The sequence below is a fragment of the Trichomonas vaginalis genome, chromosome III (genome assembly GCF_026262505.1).
Source record: "Trichomonas vaginalis G3 chromosome III, whole genome shotgun sequence".
Classification (NCBI taxonomy): domain Eukaryota; phylum Parabasalia; order Trichomonadida; family Trichomonadidae; genus Trichomonas; species Trichomonas vaginalis.
In genome coordinates this window covers 24,432,152-24,459,782 of record NC_067205.1, presented here as the reverse complement: position 1 = coordinate 24,459,782, position 27,631 = coordinate 24,432,152, and the positions used below count along the sequence as shown (strand labels likewise).

Genomic DNA, 27,631 nt, shown 5'->3' with positions numbered 1-27,631 from the left:
TAAGTAAAATGTCATTTCCGAAAAATAGAAGCGTGAGTGTTTCAAAAGGTTTAATGGCGGTGGCAGATGTGAAGTTAAATTCACCAACTCAAACAAACAGTCAAAGTTATTGTCAATGTCAAAGACAGAGATGTTGAAGTGGGGAAACCATACGAAGACGAAGATGGTATAACAATTGTTCCTGTAAAAGAACCAACATATCCTGAAGTTAGCAGAGACTTAAGTTCTGTTGCAGATATTCGAAACGACTACCAACAACTGAAAGACAACTTCAAACTCAGGAGAAGATTTGTCAGCTTTAGGTATAATGTTAAACTTGGTCGAACACAACCCTGTAAAAGTGAACTCATATGTCATTGCACCTCATGAAGTTTTGAAAGAACTATTGAAACTTTTGACAGAGGCAGACGATATAAACATCAAAGAAATAGAACCGACATTAGTTGCTGTGGTGTTTCATATAATGTCATTGACAAGATATAGTTATGAAAGGAGGTGAAACGTTGAACTTAAAGTATAGTTTCCCAGACGTTATAAAAAATTTGACGACCACAACATTTCATTAAATTTATTTGCTAAGTAAAAATGTCAAAACTTTCTTGAAAGATGTTTGAAGAAAAATAATATAGACTTTATTTCATGTAAAGGACTTTACACACTTTTGAACGATATGAAAGTCCCTGTTTTGTTTGTTCGTGTAGACAAAGGAAAGTTCTATGTCTTTACAAAATATTTGAACTTCTTAGACAGAGAACTTCAAGAAACGCCATGTGAAAGTTTAGATGAAGTTCTTCTCCACTTTCAGAAAAAACTTTTAAATATATATAAATGGCAGAAGATATAATGGTTTATACTTATTACGACTAAAAACCCTGAGTCATATAATTCTATACAACAAACTTACAAAGTCCTCAAGGACGGTATTGTAAACTAACTTTAAACACAATGACGACTAAAGCCTGTTTTGCTCTTTTGACACCAGAAGACTTTATTGTTGTGAATGGTAAAAAATACTCCTTTGAAGATACTTACTCAGATATACCACCAAACAGGTTTTGTTGACTTATTTAATACTTTAAGTACGGGTGTAACATGTGCTGCAACTAGAAGCAGGTTCATTATGTTTGGATGTCCGACTGAGTTACTATAAACGATATGAGCTATAATACAAAACTTATTTCTGGTTTTTACTACCAACAGTTCCTATAACAGGAAAGGTGTCATACAAGGTTTGTCTGTTCCGTTGACTTTAAGTACACCTATTTTATATATTGTTTCAAACTTAGGTTCAAAGTGTTATTCGAATGTCGACAGAAACTATTATGACCAAAAGATACTTATGCGTATAAACAATACTTTCTCTGCTGTTTGCCTATTGTTCATTCGAATGCAGAATTTTCAACCTTAGTGAACTCAAACACTTTGGCAAGTATAACGTTGACATTAGTTGACGCAAACTTTGTTCCTGTAAAACTTTTATGTCCTATGTATTTGTCAATGACGGCAGAAAGTTTCGAATTGGAAGATGCAACTGGTGAAAGTATTGTATTACAAGAACAACTTCAACAACAAATAGCTCAAGAACAACAAATGCAACAAATGCAACAACAAAGTCAAGAATAAAAAAAATATTTTTTTTTATTTTTATAAAAATGTACAGAATAGATGTTTCAGATTTTTATGACTTCCAAGCATTCAGAAATATGTGTCCATTTCGAGACTATAACAAAGCAGTCGAGAATTTGAAACGTTTAGTCATTTATGTCGACTCTGCCCCAGAATGTTATGTTATGAAAGAATGGGATGTAGTCTTAACAAACCAAGAGCAACAATAGTGTCTGAACAAGAATGTAGACAGAAACTTAAGAAAATAAAAGTCGTACAAGTTGGCATGAAGATGTTAGATGCTTGGGATATCTTATTGTCAAAGTTAGAAGATTTTTCAGTTCGTGGTATAAAGTTTTATACACCTTCTCCAAACTTCTATTCTATCTTCACTGGATATAAATACGAACAAGTAGAATGGAAAGAAAATATTATAGAAGCTTGGTTAGACCATGTCAAAGAAATTATATGCAATGGAAACGAAAGAGTCTATGAGTATATCTTATGTTGGTTTGCAAACATCTTACAACATCCAAGTGCTAAAAATGAAACTGCTCTCATTATAATTGGAAAACAAGGAACAGGTAAGAACAAATTCTTTACAGATATCTTATGCAAACTGTTAGAAGGCTATTCGAACCCGAATATGACAAACTTAGAAAACATCTGTGGCAAGTTTAACTCCTCAATAGAGAATATGAAACTTATAGTTTGCAATGAACTTCAAAGTATAGATACAACAAAAGTTTTAAACTCAGATGCTTTGAAGAGTCTTATAACAGATAAAGTTGGAGTTGTTGAAAGAAAATATAAAGACCAAAGAGTTTGTGAAAATGTTGCAAACTTCATTATGGTTTCAAACAATTCTGTTCCGATGAAGTTAGAAAGTTCTGACAGAAGATATGTAGTTGTCAGAACGTCAGATTCTCATATGCAAGATACAGAATATTTTGACGACTTAGCAGAAACTTTGACATCTGACTTTTACAACCACTTGTTCTCATATTTTATGACATTAGATATTTCAAAGTTCAATCCAAGACAAATTCCACATACCGAAGAGAGACAAACATTGTTAGAAGCAAACAAGAGTGTATATGAACTGTTCATAGATGAAACTGACTTTGAGTGTTTAGATGAAAGGTCATTGTACGATTCGTATAAACAATATTGTCAAGAATATGGTTATATGACAGCGTCTAAACGAACATTCTTGGCAAATGTCAAAAGTCTTTTAGACGTACAGAATGGTGTATATACAAAGAAAAATTTTTATGAGTAAATTTTAAAAAAAATATTTTTTATCCGATAGAAAAGATGGCAAAATTCATCTCAGTAAACAAGTACATGTCAGGACTTAAAGAAGAACTAGACCCATTCACATATTTGAATGTTTACTTCTACCATTTTGAAAAGTCTTTATTCAGCAAAGTTTGGAACATCGAACCAGTTAAGTTTGCTATTGTGACTAAAAATGGTGCGAAATTTGAAGACTTAGACATAGAAGGTTTGTTAGCAGTCAAAGAAAGTTTTGACAGAAGGTTTTCAAACCTTAAAGAAGGCAAAGCATACAAACTTGTTATACCTTATGAACCAAAGAAAGCAGACGACTATGAATATTATGAGTCTAAGATAGTTGAAGTTCAAGGTAAATTGGGTAAAAAGATTTTAGAGTCTAAGCCAGTGTTTGCCCCTAAAGAGGAAGAGAACATTGACATTGACCCAGAAATGTTCTAAAAATAAAATTTTATTTTTACATGTCAAATTTCTTTTTCTCTGGAACTGGTTCAGGTTCTTTCTTCTCTTCTTCTACTTTCTTTTCTTTCTTTTCTTTCTTCTTCTTTTCTGGTGGAGTTATGTCAAATTTCTCAGAACCATATTTATGTAAAAGTTCTTTGTCCTTTAATAGCTCTTCTATTCTGTTTTCTATTTCATCTTCAAGAACAGCGCATGTGTCTTCTTTGCATTCTAAGAACTTTTGTTGGACTTCATCTTTCCAATCGGCGTCATCTCTGTCAACAAGTCTGTCATTGACAAATTTTAAGACTGCTCTGCTTAATGTTTTATGGTTCTTGTCATATTCCCAGAAACAGAACTTTAGAACAAATTCACCTTTCTTGTTTACACTATGTAAGATTTTATGGTCGACAGATGTTTTGCTGTCAAAAAGTTTGTCTCGAATATAGATAGCGAAATCGCTAGACATTTTCTAAAAGATAAAAATTTTAATTTTTCTAAAAATATGTTAGAAAAAAAGTTTGCCGACATTGACAAGAAATTTGAGAATGTTTTAAACAAGAACAAGAGGAAGTTAGAAAATGCTCAGATAAAACCTATACATGACAAGTTCTTATTTGCTCAGAATGGTATAACAGGTCTAATTGCACCACCTGGGTCGGGTAAGACTTTCACTTATCTTAAAATGGCTGCACAACAACAAGAACTAGATGAGAAGAACCCATTCTATGAGTTAGTAGTCATTTGTAGTACTTCTGGTCAATTTGACCAAACCGTCAATTCGTTCAAAGATATTATAAAGAAGTCTAAGTTAGTATGTATAAAAGACTCTGAGTTGTTAGATTGGATAAAGAAGTACCAAAGAAGAGTTTTGAAGTATAATGCTATAAATGAGTATATAAATTCTAAGTTCAAAGACCCAAATGAGGAAATGCAGAGAATATTAGAGAAGAAACACTTCAGAAACAAACAGAAAGAGATAGAATACATTTCGAAGAAATTGCAATCTTACGATTGGAAGACTTACCCTCATAGGTGTCTTCTTATCTTAGATGACTTTGCTTCTCATCCTTTGTTAAAGAATAGAGAACAAGATATGTGTCGAATTCTTAAGAAGCTCAGACACTTTAACATCTCAGTTGTCATTTGTGTACAGACGGCAAAGAGTTTAAGTAAGGATGTAAAGAGAATACTTACTGACATTGTACTTTTCCCCGGATTGTCCGAAGACGATTTCATGGAACTTATGAAAGAGTCCATGGCAGGTAAGTTTGACAGACATGAACTATGGGAGAAGTACAAAGTCATACAAGACCCTCATACTTCTTTCAGAATTCATATCTACGCGAACAAAGTTCAAATTGTAAAAAGTCAAGCTTGAAAAATCTAAGTGTTTAGTCTTAGTAAGTCTGTTGTGGTGCTGGGGCTGTCGGTTCTTCTGGCTTTGGAAGGCATTCAGGAAGAGGAACGTCAGTCATCCGTTTGTGTCCTGTCGGAAGGAAAAACTTTTTCTGTCGGAAGGAAAAACTTTTTCTGTCGGAAGGAAAAACTTTTTCTGTCGGAAGGAAAAACTTTTTCTGTCGGAAGGAAAAACTTTTTCTGAAGTTCGACCAAAAAGTTCTCAATTTTCGAAAATTTGAATGGTTTACGGACGGACAACTGGAAAATTTTTTCTTGTCGTCGGGAAAAATTTTTTCTGTCGGAAGGAAAAACTTTTTCTGTCGGAAGGAAAAATTTTTTCTGTCGGAAGGAAGGACTTGGAATGCCAGAAGGATTTGACAAGGCAATTTACCTAATTGAGCTACTTGAGCCATCTGAAGTCAAGCTTGAAAAATAAATGGTTCATCTACCCTACTTGTTTGAAGTTGTCAAAATACTCTGTTATTTTTTCTTTCAGTAGCGGTAAGTCTTCTTTGAAGGTAAAAATTGTACAACCTTTCATATCATAGTGTGTTTGAGGTAAAGTATCTTGAACTATTTGTTTCACATCTTCATTTGGGGTCATTGAAATCGGTAAGTTTTCGCGATAGAACCAATTTCTGTCAGATTTGTAAATCTTAGCAAGGTCGTAAAAGCTTTTGTTGTTTCTTCTGACTAAATGCAACATAACCATATCTTTATCTTCTTCTTTCTCCATATCTTCAGTATAAATCATATACTTATAGTTCTTTTCCTTTCCTTTTGGTACCGAACGTGGTATTCTTTTCTGAATGTTTTTGTCTTTTGCTTCAATGACTTCATCTTTTGCTTCAATGACTTCATCTTTTGCTTGAAGTTTCTTTTCCATCTCTTCACGTTCTTGTCTATGAATTTCGTCAAGAAGTCTGTAAACATGCCATGCATAACGAGGAGAAGCCCACATTGCAACTGCATTTACTAAAAGTCTATGTACATAATATCCTCTTAAATTTATTGGCAAATTTTTACGATTTTCATGTGTTTTATGCATGGCCGAAAAAAGTCGGTCTAGAGAAATTTCACTCAAAAGTTCTTGTGTGCTTTGGTTTTTGAACCAGTCGTCTGCGTGTTTAGTGTCTGGAGCAAAACATGCTGTCAAAATACTTTGCATTTGGTACATATCGTCTTTGACCGAACGAATGAGACGGAGTTGTTTGTTAAACTGAACCCACTCATATTCTTCATTTATGGCTTCATGGACTATAACTGTTGTTGTGTTCTCTGTTGTTGACATATCTGTCTTTACATACAAAATAAAAAAATATTTTATAAAAAAATTAGCGTTATTTTTTCTATCTTAAGGAAATTCATGATTTTCATGAGTTTTGGCGACCCAGATAAAAGTCGGTCTAGAGAAATTTCACTGTTTTCATAGAGTTTTGGCGACTGGGGTTTCTTACCTACTCGCTGTTCTTCACTGTTTTCATACGGAATTCAGCAAAAATATAATTTAGGTGAAGAGGTGCGATCTCACCTGTTTTTTCACCTGTTTTTTCACAAGCGTTTTACATGGTAAACGTTATTTTTACATTATGACACGAAGTGAAGAGTAACACTTCGTCAAAAAAATCCCTGAAATCATATCTTACATACAAAAAAATACAAAAAAATGACACTAACTTTATTTTCTGACTTTCACAAAAGACCAAAAATAAACGCTTTACATGTATTTTTCAGCAACTTCGTCAAATAATTTTATAGCTTTATCTATCTCATCTACTTCAAACGTTTCTTTACCTTTTATGGGAGCACCATACATTTTCTCAAACTTTTCAAGTAGTTCTGTTTCTGCAGCTCTCATATCATTAACTAACACAACCTTGACTCTATTGACTGTAGAGTCATATCTTAGAGTTATATTATATGTTCTTCCTATCTTATATCTTTTTGTGTTGAAGGCCTTCGGTTTCTGAACGATGTAAAGTAAGCCTTCACTGCAACGTTCCGTATCGAATGAACCATATGTTATGAAGTTATATCCAACAACTGGGTCTAACCATAACAAAACTATTGGTATAAGACTTTTATCTATAAGATATGCTGTAGTTCCATAGAATCTTACCGATATTAAAAGCTCAGGATTTCTTGTCAAAATTTTCTGAGTAGAAGCAATTTTAACCCAGTCCTTCGGTCTCTTTCCAGATGGAGATATAATGTCTGACAAAGAATATTTGTTGTATTTCTTTGAGTATCTTACGTTTAAATCACCAATTCTAACCACTTTGGTGTCATTGTCTATCTTTCCAACTGTTTCAAACTCAATGTTTGACATATCTTTCTTTAAGTCTGCATAGTCGTTTCTCATATGTTCTATCTCTTTGACGGAGTAGTTATATTTCCTCATTGCTGCCTTACATTTTGAACATTGCGGGTTCATTTTTGCGTTATATTCTGAAACCTTACCTGCTAAAACAACTAAAGCGTCAATGGTTTTCTTCATCTCAAAAGCTGCTGGTTTTATCTGTTTGTTCCATACCTTCCCTCTTCTATCTTTATCTCTTATCTGCCATACACATTCAGCAACTAACGAAACAAAGTTGTCGTAGGTCTTAAATTCTTCAGATTTATATATGTCAGAAACATTCTTATATACCATGTCGCAATCTTTGTCCATAACCTTATGGTTGCAATGAAATCCTAGAAACTCATAGTTTACCTTACGAATGAACTTCTTTATTTCTACTGAGTCAGTTGCTTTGACTTCAATTTCGTCAAATTCAGGAATGGTTAGTTTTTGTTGCTGAATTTCAGGCAATTTGGGTAAATGGTCGATGAGGTCCTGCATTTCATAAAGATACTGTTCATTTGTTTCATCTTTCGCACTACAGTCTAAATTACATGTTAAAAGTTCTTGCTTTATCTTCTGGATTTCTGTTTCGAAAGTATATGAAGAAGGAATGAAGCTTTTCATCTCTACTAACATTGACGTAGGATTCATGACTAACGAGTTTGGTGCTGTAGTTGTTTGAAGTGTTGTTGTGCCGATTGTTGACATTTTATTTTTTTATACAAAATAAAAAAAAAATAAAAAAAATAAAACTAACTTTATTTTTTATTTCGGGAAAATTCATGAAAATTCAAGAGGTGAAAAAAAGAGGTGAAAAAACAGGTGAGATCGCACCACTTCACCTAAACATTATTTTTGTCTGATTTACACTCATTACGATGAAGAAGTCTTGACAAAACATGTACGTTCATGTTTGACAAAACATTTACGAAGAAGTCTTGACAAAGCATGTACGTTCATGTTTGACAAAACATTTACGAAGAAGTCTTGACAAAACATTTACGTTCATGTTTGACAAAACATTTACGAAGAAGTCTTGACAAAACATTTACGTTCATGTTTGACAAAACATTTACGAAGAAGTCATGACAAAACATGTACGTTCATTACGAAGAAGTCATGACAAAACATTTACGAAGAAGTTTTGACAAAACATTTACGATGAAATCATGACAAAACATTTACGAAGAAGTTTTGACAAAACATTTACGCTCATTACGATGAAGAAGTCTTGACAAAACATGTACGTTCATGTTTGACAAAGCATGTACGTTCATGTTTGACAAAACATTTACGAAGAAGTCTTGACAAAACATGTACGTTCATGTTTGACAAAACATTTACGAAGAAGTCTTGACAAAGCATGTACGATGAAGTCTTGACAAAACATTTACGAAGAAGTCATGAAAATTCAAGAGGGTGAAAAAAATGACACTTTTTTCATTAGATAACTGTTATTTTTTGACGAAGTGAAGAGTAACACTTCGTCAAAAAAATCCCTGAAATCATATCTAACATACAAAATAAAAAAATAAAATGACACTTTTTCATTAGATAACTGTTATTTTTTGACGAAGTGAAGAGTAACACTTCGTCAAAAAAATCCCTGAAATCATATCTAACATACAAAATAAAAAAATAAAATGACACTTTTTCATTAGATAACTGTTATTTTTTGACGAAGTGAAGAGTAACACTTCGTCAAAAAAATCCCTGAAATCATATCTAACATACAAAATAAAAAAATAAAATGACACTTTTTCATTAGATAACTGTTATTTTTTGACGAAGTGAAGAGTAACACTTCGTCAAAAAAATCCCTGAAATCATATCTAACATACAAAATAAAAAAATAAAATGACACTTTTTCATTAGATAACTGTTATTTTTTGACGAAGTGAAGAGTAACACTTCGTCAAAAAAATCCCTGAATCATATCTAACATACAAAATAAAAAAATAAAATGACACTTTTTCATTAGATAACTGTTATTTTTTGACGAAGTGAAGAGTAACACTTCGTCAAAAAAATCCCTGAAATCATATCTAACATACAAAAAAATACAAAATAAAACTAACTTTATTTTTTCTATCTTAAGGAAATTCATGAAAATTCATGAGGTGAAATGAGGGTAGAAAAGAGGTTAGATCTAACCTTCTACCCTAAATTATATTTTTGGGTCCTTTACACTCATTACGATGAAGAAGTCTTGACAAAACATTTACGAAGAAGTCTTGACAAAACATTTACGAAGAAATCATGAAAATTCAAGAGGGTAGAAAAGAGGTTAGATCTAACCTTCTACCCTAAATTATATTTTTTGGTCCGGGAACAACTTTCTCTCAATAGGGGCTGTAGCGTACTCTTTGCGTAAACGGTTCAGACCTTCTTCGAACTCTTGGTCTCTCTTCGATTTGGATTGAGATTGGAATTGCTGAGGTGGAGCTTGCTGGAACATCCAAGGGTTGGGGAAGTAAGGCATAGGCAGAGGAGGGTAGTTCGGGAAGCCTTGTGGTGGGTAGTAACCTTGAGGTGGAAATTGGTAGTAAATCGGAGTACTTGCTGGAACTGAGGTGCAGGGGCTGGTGCTTTAGGTTCCTCTGGTTTGGGAATGGACTGGGTTGGTGGTACGTCGGACATTGTTCTGAAACAGTACAAATATTGTTCTGAAACAGTACAAATATTGTTCTGAAACAGTACAAATATTGTTCTGAAACAGTACAAATATTGTTCTGAAGCAGTACAAATATTGTTCTGAAACAGTACAAATATTGTTCTGAAACAGTACAAGTATTGTTCTGAAAAAGTACAAGTATTGTTCTGAAAAAGTACAAGTATTGTTCTGAAACAGAAAATTTTTCTCACAAATTGAGAGCTTTTACGGGAAATTTGTTCTGAAAAAGGACAAGTATTGTTCTGAAAAAGTACAAGACTAGTTCTGAAACAGTACAAGACTAGTTCTGAAACAGTACAAGTATTGTTCTGAAAAAGTACAAGACTAGTTCTGAAACAGAACAATGGACAACATCGAGCCATTAGATGAGGCAATTTACCTTATAGAGATAAATGAAGTTGTTAAGCAGTACTTGGGCAAGGACAAAGCCAACAAGTCCCTCGGCTTCTGGTTGTCTGGAAGGGCTGCCTTGAATCTCGAGATTTCGACTGGAATTCCAATTCAAATACCAGAAAACACTCCTTTCGACGACATAAAGGAGATGAAGAAAGAAGCCATTATAAAGTTCTTTGCCAAGCGTCCTTGGATACTACTTCCAAACAGAGAGAGTCCAATTCCATGAATTATACAAATTCTCAGAGCACTGTTCCACTTCTCGGGTCAACCATTCTACATAACCTGTGAAGGCGACATCCAACCAGTTCAGTAAACCTTAACGTTTAACTTCACTTTTTTATGTTTTTTGTGAAAGTGTCAAAAATAAATTGTTTTCATGAGTTTTCTACGATGTTAGAAAAAATGTTAGAAAACATGTTAGATCTAACATGCTAACATAAACATTATTTTTCAATACTTTTTCAGCACTTTTCCGTAGTTATATATGAAAGACAATTCGAGATAAAAGTCATAGTACAATGGAATAATATGTTGCACACCATTTGTTGTGAACCAAACTTGAAAGTCAGAGAAACTGTTACTAGGTGGTTCGTAGAATTTAGAAGCAAAGTCATAAAAGTCCTTACCAATACATAGAAAACTATTGTTGCTTGAACTGAAACTTGCATGACACATAACATTTTGAGGGTCAAACACGTTTCTATAACTGTCAAATCTGCTGGTGGAAGTATAAATTGAAATGGACCATCTGGTGGGAATGGGTCGTTCTGGTTTAGTAACCGAAGAAATTGTGCCCAAGAACGTTTGTCTACTTTCCAAAATAAAAAACTCTGTATCTCTTGGAGGGTTAATTTCAATCTTTTGAAATGAAACGGTGGAGTTCATCTTGTCATATTCTAGTTTCAGATAGTATGTTCCATTTAGTAAAGAGTCGTATTTTTCTTGAAATTCCCAATAATATTTGTTCATTTGAGTTTGAAAAGTCATTTAGAGTTTCTCAAGACTTTCGTCTGAACGAACTGTAAAGATTCTCATTTCGTCAAATTTGTCTATTAGACCATCAGAACCTATACTGCCCATGAAAATATACTGCGAACATAAATGCGTTAGTTCTATTTGAACAACAAAACTCTTCTAAATGCTATTGCCTTTGCATCTGAAGGACTTTGAAGCCAACGAATTGGATAGTCAAACCGGTATGTCGGATGAAATTTCTTCATCTGAAATAGTCCTACCAGCATTTGTAAAGATATAGTCTAACGGTTTTGTATCTGCTACTTTTGTTCTTTGTTTTTCAGCCTGAAGCATTTAATATATGTAAAAAATATATTGTTTTAAAAATTGTATGCCATTTCATATTTCTCATCTAAAAACAAGTTTCCCAACTCTGCTTTTATTCTAGCAGACTGCTGCCTTTTATTCTAGCAGATTTTCTATCCATTCTTATGGGGCATTTTTATAAAAATAAAAAAATATTTTTTTCTTTACTTAACATAACCGCCTGCTGCCATAAGTCTTTGACGCCAACCCATACCAGCTAATGAAAGGTTGACTTGGTTTAGTTTCCAAACTAAACTTTGGTTTTGGTTTATCTTCAGTTTTTGTTTTTTCTTCTTCTATCGGTTTTTCGTCACTTTTCGGTTTCTCTGACTTTAACTTCACTTGCAGGAACAGTTGTGTCGTCAACATCTTCATATAAATATCATATGCCATTTGTTTTTGTTTTCCTTTCAACTTTTTGTGTTTGTTGTAAAGTTTAGAATATTTTCGACTTTAAGTCAATGAGATGTTCTATAATGAACTGTTGGTCAGTGAAGTAAACTTTTCCATCTGTTGTCTCGAAAGCTCCTTCAGACTTCAATATTTTATTTTGTGAGAGTCTGTTTCTTTTTTGAGATACTAGCCGTTCCATTTTTATGAAAAGTGACTTTGTAGTTAGGGTTTGTATTTCCAGACCTGGCACTTTCTATTATTGAATTTTTCTCTTCATCTGTAAGTTCTTTGACAGGTTTTGACAATGGGTCTGAACTTTTTGTTTGTGGTGTCAAATCTACCGTTTCAACTTCTTCGGTCATTTCATCTCAGTAAAAAATTTTAGTTTGGTTTGTTTTCAACTGGTTGTTGTTGTTTTTTAAATCGGTCTAAAACTTCCTGAGGTATAGGAAGAACTTGACAAACACGTTGTGTAACTGCTGGAAGCCGACAAATCCATCTTGAACCCATTTGTCTCAATGCTGTATTGTTCATTTCATCTCAGTAAAAAAACTTTACATTCCCCACGTTTGAGGCGGTTGAGGTTGGTTATTGTTTACCCATTGTTGTGCATGGTTATATCCTCTGTAAAGAATCTTTCACCTTGGTCCATATAGTGTCCTGCTTGGTTATAGTAGTCATTTGCTTTGTTATAATAGTTTCCTGCTTGTCTTCCTACATTGTCCATCCATCCTTGAACTTTTCCTCTTGTTTCAGGATTTGGAATAAGATTTGTTGCATCTCGTGCTACATCCCAACCTTTCTGTACAGTTTTGTATAATAGGTTGTGCTTTCTCTTTAAGTATACCTAATGTACTCAAAATCTTCCTTCCAACTCCAAATACACCTCTGGCTATTGTTCCCACTGCGGGCAAATCTGGATGCAACTCCTGCTAATGCGCCAAATAAACCCATTTCTTATAGGATAAAAATGACGAATCCAAACAAGGACCCCTATGTTTCTAAAGCGACAAAGAAAGCACTCATGATAAAAATCTTTAGTTCAACACCAAATGCTTGGTTTATGGATATCTTGGAAAACATTCCGAGAGTTAGACAGATGGACCACCATACTGGCTAATATTTGTCGGTCAAAACACAAGATACTGTGAAGCCATACCATTATGGGTCCAAAAATATTTTAGATGTGAAAACTGCTTTGACAATATTCGTTGACAAATCATACCAATCCAACAAAACTGACATCTGACTGTGAAAGTTCTTTCAAATCAGATGATGTAAAAAACTATCTGCGTTCAAAAATGTAAACCAATATTTCATTGTCGACCAAAACCATTCTGCTCTTGGTGTCATTGACGGTTGTATAAAAATGTTAAGAGACTTAAACCAACCACAAGGTGGTGAAGCAAATGAAATGTCATATGACGACAAATATAGACACTTCTCCATGGCAAAGATGAGACAAGTTTTAAATATTTACAATAGCCGTAAACAAAAAGGTTTGGGAAACCACTCCCCCGAAGAAATGAAAAACAACCCTGACTTAGAGAAAGACTATATATTTAATAATTTAGTCAAAAGAGACAAACAAGAAAGAATGCCGGGCTTCAAACTTCAGAAAGGTGACAAAAGTAAAAATAGAAATACCTAAACGCGACCCATATGAAAATACTATTGACTATGACAACAATGGGAACTCGACAGGTACTCACATTCGTGTTCGTAAAAATAGAAGAAAGTATACAAGAGAATATTATGAAGTTTTAGGCAAACATGGCAAAATGTACACACTGCAAGCAGAAGATAAAACGACTATTGTCAGACCTCGTTTCAAACTTGTCAAAGTTCAAGGTGGTATACTTTCAAAAACAGTTCCTAACAAATATAAGACAACTCCTGACGAATATGCTAAAGAAGTTGAAAATGACGACTAAGCATTTCTATACCATGCGTAAACTGTCATGTAAGGTGGCATGTATTCTTTACTTTGTCCCGTTGTTTGCGTATATCCTGAAACGCGATGTGTATGGATTCCTCCTACATCAGTGTTATTCCAGTAACAATTTATAGCAAACTTAACGTCCTCTTTAACATCATATCCTTTACCTTTTGTCATTCCTGACCAATCCCAAAATCTATGACTATGCAAACCTGCTTGAGATGTACTTAAATCTATGTAGTGACTGTGTGCAGGTAAATTTGCACCTGAAATCGTTTTACTTCCACCTGTTTCCTTTGAAGAGTTTGCACAATACAAAAACCTGTCGACTATTTGAGTCCAAGTTCCAAAACCCAGAACTGTTTCTGGTCTGGTAGAGTTCATTGAAACATATAATGAGCCAACCGGGTAAATAAGATTCGGCAAAATTTGTTTAAGCACATTGAGTTCCTGTCTTAGATGTATAATACTATTGTCATTAGATATCAAAGTATCTACAAGACTTGTTGCCGGTGGTATTGTTGGACCTTTACTTGGCAAGGTTGTGTTTAGTGTAATATCATCTGCTGTAAAAGTTGTAAAACTTGTATGTGTATGAGTCTTATCTGCTTTCTTCTCTAACTTACTAGCCACATATTCCTTATCCGCTTTCTTTTCAAGGCTAACGTTTAAGTCTGTTATTTCAGATATAGAATGTGTATGAGTCTTTTTAGAATATTCGTTTTCAGCTCTTGTCACTTCACTTGACATTTTATTGTCAACATATGTTTTGTCTGCTAGTTCAGGATGAGTATGTTCTTTTGTTGCATAAGCATTGTTAGCTCTTTCTTCTTCTTTTGCTATTGCATCGTCTACATATTCTTTGTCAGCTTTGTTGTCAACATCTGCTTTCAAAAGAAGTTCATTTATAGGTTTCTCGTTTAAAGTTCCTTTTGTTGGATTTATACAGACAGTATTGTTCTTCTTGTCTTGAAATAGAAACTCATCTGTTAAAGGGTTTAATGTCAGTTTTAAGTTTCCTTCTTTCAATGACTCAGATATCTTAGAATAGTTTGAAAAGTTTGTTGTGTTCTTATTTAGAGCTTGCACAATGAGTTGTCGGTTGTGTTGTATTTCTCTTATGGAAGCAATATCTTTCGACATTTTTATTCTAGATAAAATATGCTTTCAATAGAAAAAGAAAATTCAAGAGTTGCTACAACTAAACCATTAGATGAACTTTTTACTAATGTCGGTCAAAAGTTTGAGACAGAGACCGTAAAGCATGAAGGCTATCGTTTTGACTACCCATTAAGATGGCTAAGAGACCCATCTGTCACAAAAGCTATTGGCTTTCGTAGAATGAAGTTCATTTCAGAAGCCATACATGGTTTCCCATTTACGGTCGGTTTTGAAGTTCGATACTATAACAAAGAAAAACGTATGTATGAGAAATTTGAACAGGGAAAACTTTTACAAGTTAGTTTGCTTGTAAACTTAGAAACAACTCTTCAAGCTTTTCAAGAAAAAATAAACGATATCTATCTCGAATATGCAAACCAGTATAACATTGACGAGGGAGAGTACCATCTCGATATTATTTATGACAGGAAAAATGCAACTGTTAAAATCAATAGAATAGAAGACCTTGGAGAAAACGTTTATATTTCTACAAAATATAACAACTTGGCATGGTATAGATTTATGAGGATGTTAAATCAGCCTGCAGCATATCCAGTACACCCAGACTTTTATGAAGTCGAAAACCCTAATGGAACATATGAAAATGTTTTCGACCAAGATGCTATTATTGTTCATGCTTCATTTTCTGGCGCCCAAAACTCTTTCTTATGCTTGGCAAATGACTTTTACGAAAAACCTACAAAGTTATACGAACCACCAAGTGGAAGTATTTCAGACTTTCAAGTATGGTTTACTACAGATGGAAGAAAAAGAATAATTCCATTATACCATGCTTTTTACTTAGAACTTAGTTTCATATACAACTACTATCGAACGGTAAAAATATAATTTTTTAATACGGTTGAGGTGTTGGATTTGGTTGCCAACTAGACTGTGGTGCAGGTTCAGGCTGTTGTATAACAGGAGCTTGCTCTTCTGGTTCAGGGTCTTTAGGTATAATACCAACGAACTGACCTACCCTTTTACCAATATTTTTGACACCGTTCCAAATTCCTCTTCCTACGGTTTTTATTCCATTCCATATACCTCTTCCAACATTTCGAAAGAAGTTTCCAATACTACTGAAGAAACCCATTTTACTATATGTAAAAATCTAATGTCCGCCTAGTCTCTTACGTTTCCTGTTGAGTTCCATAGCATTCTTTAACTGGAGCTCATACATTCTGTTTCTCCTCTGGTAGAAAACATATTCTGGGTCAACTCCTGTGTTCGCGTCATCTGCATAAAGTTGTTTATATCCCACTTCAGGGTTTGTATAAAACTCTTTCCATCTCATATTTGCATACCATGGTGGCAAACCTAACGCAGCGTCATTTGACATGGCAGTTTGCATTTGTACATCTGTTGGCACTTGACCATAGTTTGCCATTGCAGTTTGTATTCTAACTTCATTTGGAATATTCTCTGGGTTTGGTTGTCCAGGTTGCTGTGCATTCGCTAAGTTCTGTGCGTCCATTTAATATTAGATAAAAATATCTCTTACGAGTACATATACTGAACATTTGCAGGCATTGGTTCATCTTCATATTCTCTATATCTTTCTGCCACGTCAAAGAAATAAATGACACAATGGAAAAAACCTAAAACAAGTAGTCCTATTTCAAACCACATTTACTTACTAATAAAATTTCTTTGTTATGACACTTTCTCCGGTTTATAGGACCTCTCTCATATTCTATCTTGTCATATCTAAACTCATAGTCATGTATGTCCTCTAACCATCTCATAACGGTTTCCAAACCACTTTTATCGGATGTAAAGTAAAAGCATGGATGGTTATGTATAACGTCTAAAGTTTCTAAAGAGTCTCTCAAAGTCCAGTCTACTTGGTATTGAAAATCCCATGTGTTATAGAACGGCGGGTCCACTATAAAGAAAACATTTTCCTTGTCTTTATATTTTTCATACAACTCTGTCCAATAACATCTCACAAACTCTATACCCTCAATATATTTTTCTATGTTCTCTTTGAAAACATTTGTATAGTTAAGATATAAAACTTTTGACATAAGTGTTTCAATGTCATGAACTCTTATAGAACCACTATATAATAGTCTAGCAGATATACTATCCCAGTCTATATATTCTGCTTTTTTCAAAACCTCTCTCACAATATTTTTGTTATCTAATGGTATACGTTCCATCTTACCTATAGGTATCTTTTCTTTTAACTCTTTCAATATTTTGTTTGTGTCTGGAATATGTTTGAGACGGTCCATATAGTTGTCGAAGTCATTGCATATAATCTTTGAGTCTGGGAATATTGTATGGCACAAATGGGATATATAGAAACTTCCACCGAACAAATCTACAAATGTTAGACCATTCGGTAGTTTCTTAAGTTCTCTCAATATAATATCTTTACATTTACTCTTATTTCCAAAGAACGGTAACGGAGGTTTTGTAAAATTCATTTATATATAATAATAAAAATGTTTTTACCCGAAAAGTGACAGAAAAGTGACAAAACATGAAAACATATATAATTTGTGAAAAGTGAAACATTATATAATGTTTTCGACCCAGAAGAAGGCTTCTTCCCAGAAGCAATGGAGGAAGAAGAAGAGTCCTCCGAATTCACACCAGAAGACTAACAATTTTCCGAATAAAAACTTCATTTATACTAAACATCTTCGGGGCTAGAGGGCACGAAGTGCCTGGAAGCCCCACTACCTTTTTTTTTTCCTTTTTTTTTTTCAATATTTGAACAACCCGTAATTAAAATTGAATTCCTCTTAAAATTTAATCCATACGTTAATTTTTAATTTGCTCGGCGAATGCCGAGCTTCCCTACTTCTCTTGTCATTCCTTCAAAAACTCTAATCTCATCGCACTTACAAACATCATGATTTGATGTATTGTCGAGAAATCTTAGACTTGTTTGTCATTTGATTATAGCATTTGAAAGTCATCTCGAAAATCGATTAACAAGACAATTTCCCAAACATCTACATACAAGTAGATGATGGTAAACCCATTAGAGTTGTTTTGCTATGATTCCTCCAATCTTATGATGAGAAAAATCATATCAAAACAGCTCTAATCGAACACTCTACACAGCTTAGCATCCAGCTAGTTCCAAGTAATGCGATTACAACATCAACGGCCAAAGCCTGTCAGAGTCCTTTAATCATTTCTTCTCATCTCAATGTGAAGTGGCCCCAAACGAACTACAAGCTGACGTTACAACACATTACAACCCGGTTAATACGAGCATATACATTAGAGCTGCTTTGTTATGATCTCCCTCATCAATTGATGAGAGATCTCATTATGAAGCAGCTCCAATCGAACTAAAAACCTACATACAAATGAGTGAAAACAAACTCATTAGAGTTGTGTTGCTTTGATTTCTCTCATCAGAAAATGAGAGATACCAGAACAAAACAACTCTAATCAAACTTTCTACACAACTCAGCACAGTATCAATGCAAAGTAATGCGTCTGTATCGTTAACAAGCAAAGTTGTTTCGGGTCCTTCCATTTTGGAAGAATTCGGAACAACTTTGCGAATTGATAGTGTAAACCCATATACATGAAAGCGTGCATGCATAAAGACGGGTATTGTCAGCAATGACTACCTGCCCAGCTATGAGTGATCAGAGAATTACCATCTCAGGCTTTTTGAGAACGTTTCAGCCAGGACCCTCGTATGTTGACTGTGAGAAAGGCATCCTTTATCTGAAATAGATGCTTTTCCAACAATCAAATTCGAAGATCTTCGACGTTGTTGTAAAAAGAGAAGGAGAAGGAAAGAAGAGGAAGGAGAGGAAGAAGGAAAGGAAAAGAAGAAGAAGAAAAAAGAAAAAAAAGAAGGACATATTAAATATAATGCGCACTTAATAGTGCCGAGGCGCGATTTTTTTGACCCTATATTACCGCACGGCAATGTTTTTCTCGATTTTGTACAGCCCTAGTTAAACATCACAAATACTGATACTTTCACAGGGTTCATGTTTAGTTTCGATGTTCCTGAATTTAAATCGAAAAATATCACTGAAATACCTTTAGAACCATGCACAGACAATCAATTGTATTACTGGAGTCCAAATTACAAACTAATTGACATAATTTCTCTTCATGGCTATAAAATCGACCAATACAAGTCAATGAGATATCTACAACAAGTCAAAGTTTCAATTAACGATATTTATTTCTCTTACAAACTATTTGATATCAAATTTTGCAGAGGACCTAAATACAATCCATATGATGTTGATTCTGTTTATACATATACACCAGAACCAGAAGAACTTGTATTATCTCCTTCCCTTATTATTAAATGAATAAATTTTGATTTTATATTTAATTTTTTAAAGAAAAGCATATTAAACTGTTTACTATATATATAAATATACTTCTATGTCATATCAATTCTTGTAATTAAACATATCATTAAAAATAATTTTTGAAATTGTAAGTATTTTAACCAATCATCATCTTAATATTCCATCATTCATCATGGTGTATATATATACTATCAATAAATTGATGAGGTTTGAAAAATCACATTCATTTTGATCCGAAAAAATTTTGCTAGAAATCTGAAAATTGAATAGCTCAGAAATTGCATCTTATTAAGTTTATAAATCGGAATAACTTATTAATAAAGATTTTTGATTTAAAATTTTTCAACCAAAAATCCAACAAAAAAATTTAAATCGAGCATATTAACTAGTTATTAATCATTTCATCTAAGAAATGACACGATTCAATTTTTATCGTAATGATTTCAAAAATTGTCAAAATAATGAAGATCAAGTTTCAATCAGGTTTCGTTGATTATTCAACTGCTTATTCAAGCCAAATTAATGTTCTTGGTCTATGCTTAGGCACATTCCTCATTGTTGGCTCAGCTGTCTCGATTATTCCTCAATTAATAAGTTACGTGAAGGCTAGACCAAAATGACTTAGTGCAATCACTCTATTTTTCATAAGTTTTGGTCAATTTTCTCTTGTTTTAAACTACGTAATACTTAATCCAATCGATTTCCTTGCTATTCCTTGTTCTACATTCAAACAAATTTATCCACACCTTATGGCATTCTTAACATTCGTCGCTTTATGGTATACTTTTCTCGGTACAGCTTTTATGAATTTTATTTACTTTGATAACAATCAAAGAGCAAAAAGAACTTCGACTGACATACGAAAAGACAGAATTATAAATTTAGTTGTAACGTTTTTACTGTTTGGCGGAGATTTCTTGGTTTTAATTGTTTATTATTTTACAGCGATGAGTGGCTTTCTATCAATAGCAACAAATTCATACGGCATAGTACTCGGACTTATCTGTTCCGGAATTTCTTTCGTTCAGTATTTACCTCAAATTTATACTACTTGTAAAATCAAAGGACTAGGCACATTATCACTTGCAATGCTCCTGATGCAAGCACCTGGTGGTCTTGCTAATGTATATCTTATTGCTTTTGTTAATAAAAAGAATTGGTCAACATGGCTACCGATTTTTGTTGCTGCCTGCCAACAGATATTGTTGATTTGCATAATTATATTCTTCAAATGCACAAAGAAAGATTATTCTCATCTTTCGGATTCTCTCCTTGATTCAACTGATCAATCCATTACAAACTAATATGCATTGTAATTTTGTCTTTGTCAAGAAGAAATATATGTATATTTTTGTTATTAAACTTTTAAATTTAATTTACTTTCAAAATATATGAAATATTATCCAAAATACTATTACACATAATTAATTTCTTATGTGTTACAAGAGATAATTACAAAATCTAGTAGAAATTACTTGAATGATAAAATATGAAATTTATTAATTAATAATTACAATTATGAAATTCTAAAAAGTGAGCATCAAAGCATACTAGAAACATCAAGATGCTAAATAAATAAAATTTTATATTTCAAATTTAATTCCACTACTTATATCTTTTGATGATTAGTCTAGATATTGTAATAAACAGAAATTCATCAAAAGTGACAGCTCTCAATTTTTTGACATTTGTAAATTCTAAATTGAATGAGAAAAATGAAATAATACTAAGCATAATACAATATTCTAGATTTAATTATAATTAGGAAAAAGTTAGTTTTGAGAGTACTTTTCATAGGCATATAGAATGAAATCTTCTGAAAAATAATATCACATAAACTCATATTATTTTCTAATATATAACTATTTTATATAAAAATCAAATTCAATGATCTTAAAAGCGAAGGATAAACCTCAAAATTTACGAATATAATGAGTGGGAATATAATGCTTATCTATCATAAAACCATATGAAATATTAATTTTTGCTTTACGCCTAATTTTTGACGACAATTAGCAAAAAATGTTAAATGTTAACACTCAGTCCATTTGAATATGAAAAATAAAATTGACTTTGATTAAATGTTTTTATTTATCATGCAATTCTTCTTGCGACCAAAGATTTGAATAAAATTTCAAAAAATAAGATAGCTTAAAAAATAATATACGGTAGTGTTTACTAATAGATGAATAGTATATAAATTCTATTAAAATGGATTTGATCCAAAAAAATATATAAAATTTGATCATAAATAAAATCGTTTTAAATTACTTCTTCATTTAAATTATAACAATTATTTTTGGTTTTATATTTTTTCATTATTACAAAGAATCTTTACAAAATATACATTTACTTTAATTAATATTTAAAAACGTGCTCTATCAAAAGTTCCAAAAATTCAATATTTTAGCTTTTCTGAGGTGTCACTTTTGATGAATTTCTGTTTACAACAATATTAATTCAATGCGTGTGATCCAAACGCAGAATGCAAGAAATAAGAATCTTTTGAGTGTAATAACAAAAATGAATAATACTTGTAATAACCTAAGATGGGAAACAGTCTTAAACGATAATGATTCAGTTATAATTTTTCCAACGACGTCAATTGGCAGAAAAATTTATACTTTACATCACAAAAGAATATTTGAGGTTCAAAGGAGTTCAGTGTCTCAATTCAAATCTGGTCCTTAAGAAGTTCTGGAATGTTAAAGTACCTTTTGATATGGGAACTATTTGAAATAATTGGGTACCATCACACAGTTTTCAGAAATTTGAATGATCAACTTATAATGTTTATGAAATTCAGTATTAAAAATCAAAAAGTGAATTATCGAAGCTTCTGTAATTAGAATATTGATAGCCAACAAAACTTGATTATTCAATATTGATCTTGAGATTCTTATTATTTTCAATGTTATTTCAATACAACATACAATGCGACAATGTATTACTAATTTGCATCATTTTAAAATCATTTTAGTTGTTAATTAAATGAAGCATCAGATATCTCTGTGTATATAACAATTCGAAAGATATTATTTGCAATATTATTAGTTAAAATAGCCAAATGAATCAATAGATTGATTAAATTAATAACAAGAAATGGAATTTTAATTTGATATCAACAGTAAAAGTAATTTCAGCGGAAAAAAACATCATGATGCATTTTCTAAGCTAACTTGATATATTAGCATAATTCCTTTTTTACAAAAATCAAAAATGAAATTCGATAATATTCCATATTAAATTATTACCATAAAATTATGCGCAAAATAAATTAATTTCGATTGATTTTATGCTGTAATTGAAATGGATTACAATTTTTTTAATTTGATATGTTTCAAGAATTTTAATTTCAATATTCTTCCATTTTGCATTCGAAATCAAATAATATTATTAGATTCATACCCATCTAACAAGAAAAACTTTAGTTGAAATTTAATTTCAGTACATGTGCATTTTCTCGTGTTGGAAAAAAGATAGTTTTTTTTTATTTTATGTCAAAAACTGCCATAATTGAAAGCTCTTTTTCAAATTGAATGAAATATCTAATTCGTCTGACGTGTGTCAGGAAACCAAGAATGCATGATTTTACTAAAAACCACATGGCGAATAAGATGCGGCAGTTGGAATGATGAAATATAGCATTTCAACTCAGAAAAACATAATATTGTGATTTTTTTTATAACTCTATATTTTTATGCATTTGAGATTTAACAAACCGAATTCATACTCGTTGTACACTCATTAGGATAAGGTAGTTCATATGGCAATCCTCTCAATTTTGAAAATGCTGTTTGTTATGCATCCGAACTTTTTTTATCGTTTTTGCATTAATATCTTTATCAGTAGAAATTATACCCTTATAATTCGGAATTAATGTGGAAATCAAAATAACGTACTGGCAAAATTTGACATCAGCCGCTATAAATTGATTCTACCGATTAATGCTTTCGGATAACAAAACGTGTTGTGTAAAAATACGTACAATTCAAATAGAGGTTTGTGATTTTTATCGCATGAATGGACTTCGGTTTTTAAACAATCCTAATTGAGTGCGCCAGCAAAACAATCCAAAAGTAGATCCTCTGTTTATATGGTTTAACTCCAATCTAATCGAATGATTCCATTCAGATTTTCATTTTTTCAAAAACTTGACAAACCGAAATAAATCCGCAGTGAAAATATGCTCTTTAAAATGTTTAGTTTTCTTGAGTATCATTGTTAATTAGAATGTTATTGATAATATTATGCATGAATAAAAGTTTTCTGAGTTAGAGAACTGCCCATTTTAACAGTCCATAGTAATATTAGCTCTAAGATAAGATCTTAGAGATGATATGTTCATTAATAACCAATAATATTGGGTACTTCCCATATTATGGAGTTATTAAATTAAAGAGAAAAACAAACCCCGGCATAGTATCGTGACGATAATTTTTTCAGTTTGGCAGACAAATTGTACTTCAATTATTGAAAAATGGAATTTTTTAAAAAGATTTATAAACAAATTGGAGAACAATGTAGGAATAATATTAAAAACATGCAACTCGCACACAAATAAGACAGTTGTATTTGAATTACTCAAATAAATCTGGCATAATGACTTCGTTTTCTTCGAAAATGCCGATTTCATTAGAAACAACAGGATGTGGTTGCACATCATTAACGAATGATTCAATTGGAATATCCAAATCCATGCTATGGTCGTTTATAGTGGTGTCAAAATCTTGGATTAAAGCTTGCTTACCTCCTGTGGCAATTATGTATGCATTTAAGAGATGCATCTTTGCCTTATCCCAATTTTCACAAAACCAGCATATCAATCCTTCATTTAATCTTTTTGCGGTTCTATCTAACTTGACACCTATTTCTTTGGATATGACTTGAGCTAATGGAAGAATATCCGATCTCTTTTTGATTCCTGGAAATGAATTTAGAATTTTTTGTACTACAGGAAATAAAGTTGCGTTCTGGCGCCTTCTTTCTACATTCTTATTGTTATATTTCTCATAGGTTTCACCAATTCTCTTCTTGGATGGTTCTCTTTTGATGACAACTATGGGGATTGGGTGAGACATCTGAAGTAATAAAAAATGTTTAATCTTTAGTATTCAAATTTTTAAATTGCGAACGTTAAACCGCTGAAAATGAAACAATGCATTCGTAATATAAGCAAAGATTCTAAGACTAAAAAAAATTAAGTTTAGAATTTTGAATGCATTTGATAATTTATTCAATTGTAATTGAGTAGTTGAATGAACAATTCAAAATATTCTCGAATTATGTACTGATAGAGAATTAATAAGCTTTTGTTTTTATTTATTTTGAATAATTGTAAAATACAATTTCTTTGAATTTTCAAAAGCACGTTAATCAAGAATGTCAAGTGTTATTCAATTTTTGAATCATGATATTACAACATCAGAGACTAATTTATGTATTACATACTGATTCAATTAAATTTCAATTTAATTATTTTCCAACAACTACCTTCATAAAATTTACGCTTTAATATTATCACAAATAGTAAAAAATACTATTTATTGCATAATTACATTTAAATGTGTTCTTATCAACCAAAATTCAATATATGTACTCTAGTTTTTCACATCAGAATTCAAATTACTCATAAAAACTGCCTGGTCCGGCAAAATATGTCAGGAATAGTTCCAAATCTCTCTAATATAATATAAAGTTATCTTGATATAACAAACACTTAAATTCTATATAGGCACTTGGTTTTGCATTTATTATTTAATTTTCGAAATATTCATCTTTTAATTCTATCTACTTTTATATCACATAGGACAATCATTTTCTTTTAATTAAATCCAAAAAAATAGAATTTAATCTATAATTTCAAATATTTATTCAAAAAATATTAATTTGATTTATCAATATCCTTTTGAATAATTTAGTACGAATTATAGAAGCTGAAAATTGCATTGAAATTGATTTTAAAAGATATTTGTCATCTTAAGGCTCCACGTTCATGCATTCAATTTTGAGAGGGCATTCAATTTAGATTGTGCCTAAAAGCACACTTGTAGCCTCATAGGTTCGCTTTTGGAATGAACAGACACCTGATCCATCATCTACATGATGAGAGGAATCTATTGGTAGCACTCAAATTGAATAAATACCTAATTTGAAAAAACTTGGTTTTTTTCATCCAAAATCAATTTTGGAAAAAATTGAGATATTTACAACACGAATAAACATATTTTCGATCTGATGAGAGATTTGGTAATAACAATATTAGGAGAATGCATTTATCAAATTATTTTTTACTGAAAACGAGTTTTTGTTAATCCCAAATCCGTCCACGCGCATATAAAATTAAAATATCCTTATTGTGATAGTGATGTCAGGGAAACAGCGCTTTCCGAAATCTACGCAGTAGATTTGCAATTTCCGAAAAAAACTGGTGTTTGACGTTTAAAACAAGTAAAATATAAACTATATTATGCTAAAATAATAATTAGAAGATTTAATTTAGTTTTTGTTTCTTTAGCGAATAAAATTTCTTCGAGTTTCTTTTTTGAATAAGAAATATTGGGTAGGAAAATTTTTGCTTCCAAAATTGATTATGTTTTACAGAGTAGTTTGTGACCGCATGTGTAATAATAATATCTCATGATATTTGGCAAATCAAAAAATAAGAAATTTTGTTGACAGTGTATGCATATTAACATAGAGATATTGCTATATTTGAATTTAGAAATCATTTAAAGTTTATTGAGCTTGACAATAAAATATGCAAAATATATTATTAAAGTTCTTGTGAGAAATTGATAAGTTGCAACATAAGAAATTTGATTTTTAATTTAAAATATTTATAATATGAAGATAATGAACATTCTATGTGTGTTGGTCGCGATTAAATACTATCAAATCGATTTTTCCACCGCATCTGCTGTAGTGTAATGGCAAGAGCTTACCATAACACAACATGTTTTCGGGTTCATTTGTGGAAAGCGAATTTTTTTTTCCGAATTGAAAATATGAGGAACCGGAAAGTGTTTCCACTTTTTGAGAGGAATACTTTCTGTTCTTTATTTATTTCGAAATCTATTTGAGATTTAGATCTGGCATTATGAACATAGAATATGTATAATATTTAAAATGAAATATATGAATTAGGAGGAAATTTGGATTTTTTCAAATGATATAATTACTATATTTATAGTAAATATTGAGTTTTTGATGGAAATGAACGGTAAGATGGTTGTGCATGATGAGATCAATAATATTATATTGTTAGTATGTAATTTAAACAATATTTTATAATTTACATTTTTAATTATAGTTAGATAATGAAATTAACATTGTTAGTACAATTGATTCAATAGCTAGTAAAAATGTATATAATAAATCAAGTATGAATTCGGATTTTTCATGAAGGAATTAGAAAGATGAGATTTTTCTTTATTGAAATTTAATAAATAGAAAGTATATTGATGGTGAAACACATCCATAAATATGGGGAAAGCAAATATTAGCAAGATTTCGTAAAATGTTTAGGAGAATGTTGAAAAAGGAGAAATTTTATTTTGAAAAAAATTGATAAAAAATAGAAAATAAAAAATTGAAAAATAGATAGTATATTAATAGATAAATGCAATTATTAAAAAAAACAAATTTGAATTTTGATATGGGAATAAAATTATTCTCACAAATTGTAAAGATTTGAGAGCGTTTTGAAAAAAATCGAAATTATCAAAATGGATAAATTATGAAAAGATTAATTGTGCATTTAAGTTAAATAAAAATATATTTGTAATTGAGATAATATAGGATAATTCAAAATTTGCTTTGAAAATGCATTTGAATAGAAGAAAGAAAAATAATGTTTAAAGAAAAATAATATATAAGGCTGAATATAAAACAATAATTTGAATTCAAATTTACAATAAAAGTATTGTTTTTAAAATCAAAATTGAATAATTTGATTTATTTATTAAAATATATTTGATTTATCTTGTTTTTTTAAAAAAATTACACCTTCTCTCAATTTTTTATTATCCTTTCAAAATTGCCGATCATTTCTTTAAAAAAATTTGGATGAATTAATAATTTGATTTGTCTATTAAAATATATTTGATTTATCTTGTTTTTTTTAAAAATTACACCTTCTCTCAATTTTTTATTATCCTTTCAAAATTGCCGATCATTTCTTTAAAAAAATTTGCATGAATTAATAATTTGATTTGTTTATTACAATATATTTGATTTATCTTCTTTTTTTAAAAAAATTACACCTACTCTCAATTTTTATTATCCTTTCAAAATTCACGATCAATTCCTCAAAATTTGAAATCAACATTATTTATTATATTTAAATTTTG

At 31.4% G+C, this 27,631-nt stretch overlaps 14 protein-coding genes and 2 pseudogenes across 16 annotated transcripts, besides 6 other annotated features; 7 read left to right on the top strand and 9 right to left on the bottom strand.

The window, feature by feature from the left end:
* Positions 1-14,517: part of a mobile genetic element that runs on past the window's edge.
* Positions 1,653-2,887, top strand: TVAGG3_0756760 (annotated as a pseudogene). Its single transcript has one exon. A coding segment is annotated over exon 1 (1,235 nt).
* Positions 2,923-3,342, top strand: TVAGG3_0756750 (protein of unknown function, DUF4108 family; the record flags this gene model as incomplete). The annotated part of the gene is made up of 1 exon (XM_051245461.1): positions 2,923-3,342. One exon carries the CDS (start codon positions 2,923-2,925, stop codon positions 3,340-3,342), a length of 420 nt encoding a protein of 139 aa, XP_051092048.1.
* Positions 3,359-3,811, bottom strand: TVAGG3_0756740 (uncharacterized protein; the record flags this gene model as incomplete). Its single annotated transcript, XM_051245460.1, has 1 exon — positions 3,359-3,811. The coding sequence occupies one exon, from the start codon at positions 3,809-3,811 to the stop codon at positions 3,359-3,361; it is 453 nt and encodes a 150-aa protein (XP_051092047.1).
* TVAGG3_0756730 (protein of unknown function, DUF4106 family) lies at positions 3,848-4,723 on the top strand (the record flags this gene model as incomplete). The annotated part of the gene is made up of 1 exon (XM_051245459.1): positions 3,848-4,723. The coding sequence occupies one exon, from the start codon at positions 3,848-3,850 to the stop codon at positions 4,721-4,723; it is 876 nt and encodes a 291-aa protein (XP_051092046.1).
* TVAGG3_0756720 (uncharacterized protein) lies at positions 4,743-5,156 on the bottom strand (the record flags this gene model as incomplete). The annotated part of the gene is made up of 1 exon (XM_051245458.1): positions 4,743-5,156. One exon carries the CDS (start codon positions 5,154-5,156, stop codon positions 4,743-4,745), a length of 414 nt encoding a protein of 137 aa, XP_051092045.1.
* TVAGG3_0756710 (KilA, N-terminal/APSES-type HTH, DNA-binding family) lies at positions 5,189-5,920 on the bottom strand (the record flags this gene model as incomplete). The annotated part of the gene is made up of 1 exon (XM_051245457.1): positions 5,189-5,920. One exon carries the CDS (start codon positions 5,918-5,920, stop codon positions 5,189-5,191), a length of 732 nt encoding a protein of 243 aa, XP_051092044.1.
* TVAGG3_0756700 (organellar and viral DNA polymerase type B) lies at positions 6,461-7,006 on the bottom strand (the record flags this gene model as incomplete). The annotated part of the gene is made up of 1 exon (XM_051245456.1): positions 6,461-7,006. A coding segment is annotated over one exon (546 nt), but the record flags the coding sequence as incomplete, so codon positions are not given.
* Positions 7,251-7,795, bottom strand: TVAGG3_0756690 (organellar and viral DNA polymerase type B; the record flags this gene model as incomplete). Its single annotated transcript, XM_001301155.2, has 1 exon — positions 7,251-7,795. A coding segment is annotated over one exon (545 nt), but the record flags the coding sequence as incomplete, so codon positions are not given.
* TVAGG3_0756680 lies at positions 9,399-9,727 on the bottom strand (annotated as a pseudogene). The gene has a single exon. A coding segment is annotated over exon 1 (329 nt).
* On the top strand, positions 10,105-10,383 carry TVAGG3_0756670 (uncharacterized protein; the record flags this gene model as incomplete). Its single annotated transcript, XM_051245455.1, has 1 exon — positions 10,105-10,383. One exon carries the CDS (start codon positions 10,105-10,107, stop codon positions 10,381-10,383), a length of 279 nt encoding a protein of 92 aa, XP_051092042.1.
* Positions 14,518-14,970: 453 nt separating the features above from the next.
* Positions 14,971-15,819, top strand: TVAGG3_0756650 (uncharacterized protein; the record flags this gene model as incomplete). Its single annotated transcript, XM_001301158.1, has 1 exon — positions 14,971-15,819. One exon carries the CDS (start codon positions 14,971-14,973, stop codon positions 15,817-15,819), a length of 849 nt encoding a protein of 282 aa, XP_001301159.1.
* Positions 15,820-15,823: 4 nt separating this feature from the next.
* On the bottom strand, positions 15,824-16,066 carry TVAGG3_0756640 (serine threonine-protein phosphatase family; the record flags this gene model as incomplete). The annotated part of the gene is made up of 1 exon (XM_001301159.1): positions 15,824-16,066. The coding sequence occupies one exon, from the start codon at positions 16,064-16,066 to the stop codon at positions 15,824-15,826; it is 243 nt and encodes an 80-aa protein (XP_001301160.1).
* An 18-nt stretch (positions 16,067-16,084) lies between these two features.
* TVAGG3_0756630 (uncharacterized protein) lies at positions 16,085-16,447 on the bottom strand (the record flags this gene model as incomplete). Its single annotated transcript, XM_001301160.1, has 1 exon — positions 16,085-16,447. The coding sequence occupies one exon, from the start codon at positions 16,445-16,447 to the stop codon at positions 16,085-16,087; it is 363 nt and encodes a 120-aa protein (XP_001301161.1).
* Positions 16,448-17,729: 1,282 nt separating this feature from the next.
* Positions 17,730-17,803: a mobile genetic element.
* A 330-nt stretch (positions 17,804-18,133) lies between these two features.
* Positions 18,134-18,298: a mobile genetic element.
* A 427-nt stretch (positions 18,299-18,725) lies between these two features.
* Positions 18,726-18,847: a mobile genetic element.
* Positions 18,848-18,944: 97 nt separating this feature from the next.
* Positions 18,945-19,277, top strand: TVAGG3_0756590 (uncharacterized protein; the record flags this gene model as incomplete). The annotated part of the gene is made up of 1 exon (XM_001301161.1): positions 18,945-19,277. One exon carries the CDS (start codon positions 18,945-18,947, stop codon positions 19,275-19,277), a length of 333 nt encoding a protein of 110 aa, XP_001301162.1.
* Positions 19,278-19,742: 465 nt separating this feature from the next.
* Positions 19,743-20,681, top strand: TVAGG3_0756580 (seven transmembrane protein 1-related family; the record flags this gene model as incomplete). The annotated part of the gene is made up of 1 exon (XM_001301162.1): positions 20,228-20,584. The coding sequence occupies one exon, from the start codon at positions 20,228-20,230 to the stop codon at positions 20,582-20,584; it is 357 nt and encodes a 118-aa protein (XP_001301163.1).
* A 239-nt stretch (positions 20,682-20,920) lies between these two features.
* Positions 20,921-20,957: a mobile genetic element.
* A 737-nt stretch (positions 20,958-21,694) lies between these two features.
* Positions 21,695-21,732: a mobile genetic element.
* Positions 21,733-21,928: 196 nt separating this feature from the next.
* TVAGG3_0756550 (uncharacterized protein) lies at positions 21,929-24,365 on the bottom strand (the record flags this gene model as incomplete). Its single annotated transcript, XM_001301163.1, has 1 exon — positions 23,861-24,361. The coding sequence occupies one exon, from the start codon at positions 24,359-24,361 to the stop codon at positions 23,861-23,863; it is 501 nt and encodes a 166-aa protein (XP_001301164.1).
* Positions 24,366-27,631: the final 3,266 nt, after the last annotated feature.